At 41.4% G+C, this 8,805-nt stretch overlaps 1 protein-coding gene across 1 annotated transcript; it reads left to right on the plus strand.

Moving 5' to 3' along the window:
- Positions 1 to 6,186: 6,186 nt before the first annotated feature.
- On the plus strand, positions 6,187 to 7,107 carry LOC309552888 (olfactory receptor 11A1-like; the record flags this gene model as incomplete). Its single annotated transcript, XM_082253799.1, has 1 exon — positions 6,187 to 7,107. The coding sequence occupies one exon, from the start codon at positions 6,187 to 6,189 to the stop codon at positions 7,105 to 7,107; it is 921 nt and encodes a 306-aa protein (XP_082109925.1).
- Positions 7,108 to 8,805: the final 1,698 nt, after the last annotated feature.

Genomic DNA, 8,805 nt, shown 5'->3' on the forward strand with positions numbered 1-8,805 from the left:
ATCTGCCCGCTTTGATCTCCAGACTCGATTCCCCGATGATCGGGGAAGAGCGGCGGCGATCGCCGCTGCTCCTCCCCTGGCCCGACTCCCACTGTGACTGAACACAGCGGGAGCGAGCCTCCGGCGGCGCGCGAGCGCCGCCCAGAGGGGGAGGAGTTCAGCGACATAGTTCTACATTGCTGGACGGAATCGAGCCACTTTGCCGCAGTACAGTCCCAGTGACTGGTCGGCAAGTGGTTAAGGACCAGGCCTATTTCTGACACTTGTTGTTTACAAGTTAAAATCAGTATTTTTTGCTAGAAAATTACTTAGAACCCCAAACATTATATACATTTGTTTACCAAAGGCTCTGGAGAATAAAATGTCGTTGCAATGTTGTTTTTTGTCACTCGGTATTTGCGCATCGGTCTTTCAAACACAATTGTTTTGGAAAAAATACACTTTTTTGAATTAAAAAATAAGAAAACAGTAAAGTTAGCCCAATTTTTTTACTATAGTATGAAAGATAATATTACGCCGAGTAAATATATACCTAACATGTCATGCTTCAAAATTGCACACGCTCGTGGAATGGTGACAAACATTGGTACTTAAAAAACTCCATAGGCGACGCTCTAAAAATTTCTACAGGCTACCAGTTTAAATTTACAGGGGGGGTCTAGGGCTAGAATTATTGCTCTCGCTCTAACGATCGCGGCGATACCTCGCATGTGTGGTTTGAACACTGTTTACATATGTGGGCGTGACTTGCGTATGCGTGCGCTTCTGCACACGGGCACAGAGGGACGGTGGCGCTTTACATTTTTTTTTCATATTTATTATACCTTTTATTTTTTATTTTTACACTGTTCCTTTTATTTTTTATTTTTTTTTTATTTATCACTTTTATTCCTATTATAAGAAATGTAAATATCCCCTTTGATAGAAATAAGCATGACATGACCTCTTTAATGTGAGATCTGGGGGTCAAAAAGACCTCACATCTACACTAAAGAGCAAAAAAAGTCATCATGAAAAAAAATGGGCCCTTTAAGGCCATTGGGAGGAAGCAATGTATGATGATGCTCCGGTCCTCCAAGGCCATAGAGTGGAGTAGGGGCCATCTTGCCCTCATTTGACTTCCTGCCTAGGAGGGATCGTTTTCCCCGCTCCGGTAAGCGGGGAAAACAAACGGGAAGCGGTGGGAGGGGGAGTCATCTCTCCCGCCACCCATAAAGGTGATCCCATGGCAAATCCGCCTGCTGGGACCACTTTTATGCCAAAACCGACCACTCACCATTTAAATAAGTACCGAGGGTTATGGCAGCTATCTGCTGCCATAATCCCAGTATTTAACGCCAAAGTAGCGACGTAAATACGCGGCGGGCGGTCCGTAAGTGATCAAAACCAGCCACAACCTGGGTAGAAAAGTTTTCAAGTTTAATAGGCAAGGGATTGTCAACCAAAGGGGATGGGGTGGAGGACACTGTAGCAATGCAATTCCCCCCTCCCTCTTACCCCCCCCCCCCAGATGGCCATTGATAAAGTGCAGCGCGATTCACCGCTCAGTTCTCCGCAGCGAAGTGAGCTGGAAGTTCGGCCCTCTTCCCCCTTCACAGATGGCCGTTGAGAAAGTGCAGAGCAATTTGCGCATGTGTGGTAGAAAACTAGCTGTGAAGCCACAAGGCCAATTCAAGAATCGGCCAAGGTGAGGGCACCACTGGATGCCTGGACAGGTAAGTACCCTAATAAGAAAAAGTTAGCTGCTACAGTATTTGTAGCTGTTGACTTTTAATTTTTTTTTTTTGGTTGGATAGAACTGCTCTTTAAGAAAGGCCCACAAAAAAAACCCAAAAAACAAAAAACATGGGGTCCTCTTTAAAACACATATCAGAGCTTGGGGTGCAGACCCTTATCTGAGCATGAAGACAGGCTGGGCGGGAAAGAAAGAGCAATGAGTGTGCAATCCCCTGACTAAACCATAACAGGTCACATGCCCTCAACTTGGGTAGGATACCTTGCCAGGGAGGACCCCATCTTATTTTAAAGGGAGCTCCCGGATTCTGATAAGTCAACCCGTCCCCTGGGGATTGTGTATTTTTAATGTTGGCCTTTAAGTCTTAAAAAAGGAACTGCTTTGGGAATTTTTAAAAAATATTTTTGCATCACTATATGCCCTGAAGTTGTCCAACTCTCCATGCCTTTTGTTTGGTTTCAGGGGTCCCAATGCCATTTTTACAGCAAAAAGCTAAAGCAGCAGGATAATGTAATTTAGCTGCAAATGGAATTTCTTTCTAAATGTCACTTTTGCTGTATTACATCCTACAGGTGCCCCATTTCACAAGTAGATTTAAGGCATCACCCAAGCATGTTATTTTAAGGTATTTTTAATGTTTCACTTTTTTTCCATAATTCCATATGCCTTTGTTTTATTCTTCTATTAGCCTTGAAAATTGAGAAAATTATTTTAAAGATTCTCCTATTCTCCAATTCTCCAATTTGTGTGGACTTTTGAACATTTTGACCGACTGAAGAATTGCTGTGATAGGTAGGAGGAAGAACCAGGAAAGAGCAGAGTCTTGCAGGCAAAGAAAGTGGAGTTTTTTGAGGAGGAGATGATGGCCACCAGTATCAAAGGCCTAGCAGTAAGAATTAGGGATGATCGAACTTTTGAAAAGTTTGGTTCGACCAGAACACCCGAATTCCCTGAAAGTTTGGTTCGGATTTCAGAACCCCATTGAAATCAATGGGACCCGAACTTCTGGAATCAAAAAACACCATTTTGAAGCCCTAAAACCCAATAAATGCCCCTAAAAAGTGCCTAGGGTTCTGGGTCATGCCCCAGGGACTATTAATCACACAAAAAAAATTCTTAAAAATTGACATTTTTGATAGAGAGCCAATTATTGAAAAAATTATTGAAAAAAAAAAAATTAGATTTCTTTGGATTTAGTGTCTGGGGGGGTCTAAAAAGTGTACCTGTGAAGTTTCAGCTCTGTAGCATGTCCAGAACCAGAAAAAAAAAAAAAAGATCGTTTGTATTAGAATTAATATAGAACAGGGATATGGCTCCGCTATTTTCACACCTTGCCGGTTTTGTAGCAAGCGTTTTTTTGGGCATTTTTTGGGGGTCTTTGGAGGTAGGCATAACATCAGAACTTCTGTGTAGGGGTATATATACACACACACACATGTATGTATATATACACATACACATATATAGGTGTGAAAGTAGCAGAACACTATGCTTGCGCTAATGAAATAAATAACACCCATATGGCTTCTCTGCTATAACACCTATATGTGTGTATGTATATAAATACATATAAGCGTGTGTGTGTATATACCCCTATACAGAAGTTCAGATGTTTTGCCTGCCTCCAAAGACCCCCAAAAAATGCCCAAAAAAACACCTGCTGATAAAACACACCTGGGCGTTTTTGTAGCTGGCGTTTTTTTGGGCATTTTTTGGGCGTCTTTGGAGGCAGGCATAACATCAGAACTTCTGTGTATGGGAATATATACACACACACACGTATGTATATATACACATACACATATATAGGTGTGAAAGTAGCAGAACACTATTCCTGCGCTAATGAAATAATTAACAGGCATATGTCTCCGCTCCTATCACACCTATATATGTGTATGTGTATAAATACATATAAGTGTGTGTGTGTGTGTATATACCCCTATACAGAGGTTCAGATGTTTTGCCTGCCTCCAAAGACCCCAAAAAAACACCAGCTACAAAAACGCCCAGGTGTGTTTTTGCAGCAGGTGTTTTTTTTGGGCATTTTTTTGGGGTCTTTGGAGGCAGGCAAAACATCTGAACTTCTGTATAGGGGTATATATACACACACACACTGGTATGTATTTATACACATACACACATATAGGTGTGATAGGAGCGGAGACATATGCCTGTAAATTATTTCATTAGCGCAAGCATAGTGTTCTGCTACTTTCACACCTATATATGTGTATGTGTATATATACATACATGTGTGTGTGGCCGGATGCCGCGATCCCGGAAGGCTACCATACAGGTAAGCGGGCGGCACGGCGGGGGCTCGTTCTAAGGTAAGTATTTCATAATGAGCTAGTATGCGATGCATACTAGCTCATTATGTGTTTCTCTTACAGGTTGCAAAAAAAAAAAAAAAAGTTGTATGGGTTTACAACCTCTTTACGGTTTAGAGGTAAATGGGAGCAAGGAGATGGGTTTTAAGTTGTTCAGGCTGGTGGGGTCCAGTGAAAGCTTTTAAAGTATGGGGGTGCAGAGTAAAGAATAGAAGGATTAAAGTGTCTGTAAACGATCACCTTGTAAAACAACCCATTCTGTTTAAATATAGAAATGAATGCATTTTAGATATAAAAACACATTATAAAAAAAAATTCCCCTTTTTTTTTTTTTTATAAGTGATCAGATTCCCTCTGTTCTCAGCTGCATAGGAGCTGGGGGGAGGAGAAGCAGCAGTACACTGAGATTCCCAGTAAATGGCTGTACCGGGGGTGTGTGTCAGGACAAGCCTAATCATTGTAGGACTGCAGGCTGAGTTCCCAGCACAGCTAGAGAACTGACCACGATGTGTTCTCCTTTTTAGTATGGTCAGTTTTTGGTAGGAAAGCAAGAGGACTGGCAGGGACACCAGGGATTTCACACAAAGCACGCAATACAAAGAGAACAGGATACTTTTTCATACAAGTACATGGCACAGCAGGCACATGTTAGGAATATGAAATTTCGGGGTAACAAACACTTTAAAGTGGCGAAGGTTTCTGCGGGTAATTGTTTGCTGCTTGGAGAGCAGTGGGCGGTTGAAAACAAGGACACTGTGAAAGGGATGAGGTTGTGATCAGAGAGAGGAAAGGAGGTGTTGGTGAGGTTACCAGGAGTGCAAAGTTGGGAGAAAACAAGATCAATGGTATTACCATCAGAGTGAGTGGAGTACTGTGTCCATTGTGTTAGATCAAAAGATAAGGGTTCGTTTGAAAGGTTGAGATGTAGCCAGGCTGTTAACATTAACGGGGATGTTAAAATTATCAAACAGGATAGCGAGTATTTCAGAGGAGAAAGTAGGGTAGCCAGGCAGAGAAATCATCAAGAAAGCCTCACACCGGTCCAGGAGGCCGATAGATCACTGAAATCCTTATAGAAATGGGAGACAACAGACGAATACAGTGAGTCCCGAAAGAAGAGGCGGCTAGAGAGGGAGGGGTAGGAAGGAATTGGAAGGTGCTCAGTGGGGATAGAAGCATAAACACACTAAGGTGTACAGTATCTCACAAAAGTAAGTACACCCCTCACATTTTTGCAAATATTTTATTATATCTTTTCATGTGACAGCACTGAAGAAATGACACTTTGCTACAGTAGTGAGTGTACAGCTTGTATAACAGTGTAAATTTGCTGTTCTCTCAAAACAACTCAACACACAGTCATTAATATCTAAACCCCTGGCAACAAAAGTGAGTACACCCCTAAGTTAAAATGTCAAAATTGGGCCCAATTAGCCATTTTCTCCCCCCCCCCCGGTGTCATGTGACTCATTAGTGGTACAAGGTCTCAGGTGTGAATGGGGAGCAGGTATGTTAAATTTGGTGTTATCGCTCTCACTCTCTCATACTGGTCACTGGAAGTTCAACATGAAACCTAATGGCAAAGAACTCTCTGAGGAACTGAAAAAAAAGAAATGTTGCTCTACATAAAGATGGGCTAGGCTATAAAAAGATTGCCAAGACCCTAAACTGAGCTGCAGCATGGTGGGCACGACCATACAGTGGTTTAACAGGACAGGTTCCACTCAGAACAGGCCTGAGTTGCCTAATTTAAATGTAATGACCATATCTCCCATTTCACTGCATTATTTGTGTTTGCAAAACAAAGAATTGGGTATATTTAGGATATCTACATCTTGCCATTTTGCAATTCCTGGGGGAAGATTTACTAAAACTGGTGCACACAGAATCCGGTGCAGCTGTGCATGCTTCCAGGTTTTATTGTCAAAGCTAATTGAACAAGCTAAAATTAGAAGCTGATTGGTTACTATGCACAGCTGAACTAGATTCTGTGTGCGTCAGTTTTAGTAAACCCCCCCGGAGTTACTTTTGTTACCTTTTTCTAAACATACACCTTTTTATTGTGTTTTTTTTTTTTTGGTTCTAGTACTTCATCAGATACTTATTTATGGCATCCAAAAAATGACCAACCGGAACCACACAGTCACAGAATTCCTGCTTCTGGGTTTCGGCGACCTTCATGACTTTAAAATTCTACTTTTCACCATTTTTCTGATCATTCACATCATGGCCTTAACCAGCAATGGCTTTGTTGTTGCCTTGGTTGTGTTCATCCAGAGTCTTCACTCACCTATGTACATCTTCATCAGTCAGCTGTCTTTGTCCGAAATCATCTTCACCAGTACCGTTGTGCCCAACATGCTGTGGTTGATACTGGTGGGAGGTGGGAAAGTATCCGTGGCCAGATGTTTTTTCCAGTTCTATCTACTAGCAGTTCCAGCAGTTGCTCAGTGTTTACTGTTGGCTTCCATGTCCTTTGATCGATATTTGGCCATATGTAAACCACTGCACTATGCAAGTATCATGACTCTTAAGCACCAATTAAAAATAAGCACTTTTTGTTGGTCAATGGCCCTAATGGTAGCTTTTGTACTATATGTTTTATTAGATAGTTTAGAATTCTGTGGCCCAAATACTATCAATCATTTCTTTTGTGACATTTCACCTGTGGTAGAACTTTCTTGTTCGGATAACCCCGCTCTCCAGCTGGCCACTTCTCTCTTTTCTTTCCCTTTTGTTGCCTGTCCATTTATGTTTATCGTAGCCACGTACATCTCCATCCTCCACACTATCCTGAAGATCCCGTCTATCACTGGAAGGCATAAGGCTTTCTCCACGTGTAGCTCCCACCTGACCGTTGTGAACCTTTACTATGGAAGCTTAGCAGTAGGATCCATACCTATCTTTCCAGGGTCTGTAAACCTGAACAAGATTCTTTCATTGTTCTACACCCTGGTGACTCCATTAATCAATCCTCTAATCTACACCTTGAGGAACCAAGAAATCAGGAATGCTATTAAGAAGTTCATCCATAACAGCTGAACCCCAGCAAACTGCTAAATACACTGATAAAATACATATATCAAAGTGTTTTTACAGTGGGGATCGAAAGTTTGGGCACCCCAGGTAAAAATTTGTATTAATGTGCATAAAGAAGCCAAGGAAAGATGGAAAAATCTCCAAAAGGCATCAAATTACAGATTAGACATTCTTATAATATGTCAACAAACGTTAGATTTTATTTCCATCATTGACACTTTCAAAATTACAGAAAACAAAAAAATAGTGTCTGCAAATTTTGGGCAACCTGCAGAATTTATAGCATGCACTGCCCCCTTTGCAAGGCTGAGACCTGCCAGTGACATGGATTGTTCCCAATCATCGTCTGGGAAGACCAGGTGATGTCAATCTCAAAGGTCTTAAATGCCCAGATTCATCTGACCTTGCCCCAACAATGAGCACCATGGGATCTTCTAAGCAGTTGTCTAGAAAACTGAAACTGAAAATAGTTGACGCTCACAAAGCTGGAGAAGGCTATAAGAAGATAGCAAAACGTTTTCAGATGTCAATATCCTCTGTTCGGAATGTAATTAAGAAATGGCAGTCATCAGGAACAGTGGAAGTTAAAGCAAGATCTGGAAGACCAAGAAAAATATCAGACAGAACAGCTCGCAGGATTGTGAGAAAAACAATGCAAAACCCACGTTTGACTGCACGATCCCTCCAGAAAGATCTGGCAGACACTGGAGTTGTGGTACACTATTCCACTATAAAGAGATACTTGTACAAATATGGTCTTCATGGAAGAGTCATCAGAAGAAAACCTCTTCTACGTCCTTACCACAAAATCAGCGTTTGAACTTTGCAAATGAACATATAGACAAGCTTGATGCATTTTGGAAACAAGTTCTGTGGACCGATGAGGTTAAAATTGAACTTTTTGGCCGGAATGAGCAAAGGTACGTTTGGAGAAGAAGGGGCACAGAATTTAATGAAAAGAACCTCTGTCCAACTGTTAAGCATGGGGGTGGATCAATCATGCTTTGGGGTTTGTATTGCAGCCAGTGGCACAGGGAACATCTCACGAGTAGAAGGAAAAATGGATTCAATAAAATTCAGTACATTTTGGATGCCATCTGTGAAAAAGCTGAAGTTAAAGAGAGGATGGCTTCTACAAATGGATAATGATCCTAAACACACCTCGAAATCCACGGGGGATTACATCAAGAGGCGTAAACTGAAGGTTTTGCCATGGCCTTCACAATCTCCTGACCTCAACATAATTGAAAATCTATGGATAGACCTTAAAAGAGCAATGCGTGACAGACAGCCCAGAAATCTCAAAGAACTGGAAGACTTTTGTAAGGAAGAATGGGCAAAGATACCTCAAATAAGAATTGAAAGACTCTTGGCTGGCTACAAAAAGCGTTTACAAGCTGTGATACTTGCCAAAGGGGGCAGTACAAGATATTAACTCTGCAGGGTGCCCAAACTTTTGCAGACACCATTTTTTTGTTTTCTGTTATTTTGAAAGTGTAAATGATGGAAATAAAATCTAACTTTTGTTGACATATTATAAGAATGTCTAATCTGTAATTTGATGCCTTTTGGAGATTTTTCCATCTTTCCTTGGCTTCTTTATGCACATTAATACACATTTTTACCTGGGGTGCTCAAACTTTCGATCCCCACTGTACCTGCTAAAAGGAGTTTTATTTCTGTCCTACTAATCCTGAGATT

This window comes from Pelophylax lessonae (genome assembly GCF_965119305.1).
Source record: "Pelophylax lessonae genome assembly, chromosome: 4".
Taxonomy (NCBI): Eukaryota; Metazoa; Chordata; class Amphibia; order Anura; family Ranidae; genus Pelophylax; species Pelophylax lessonae.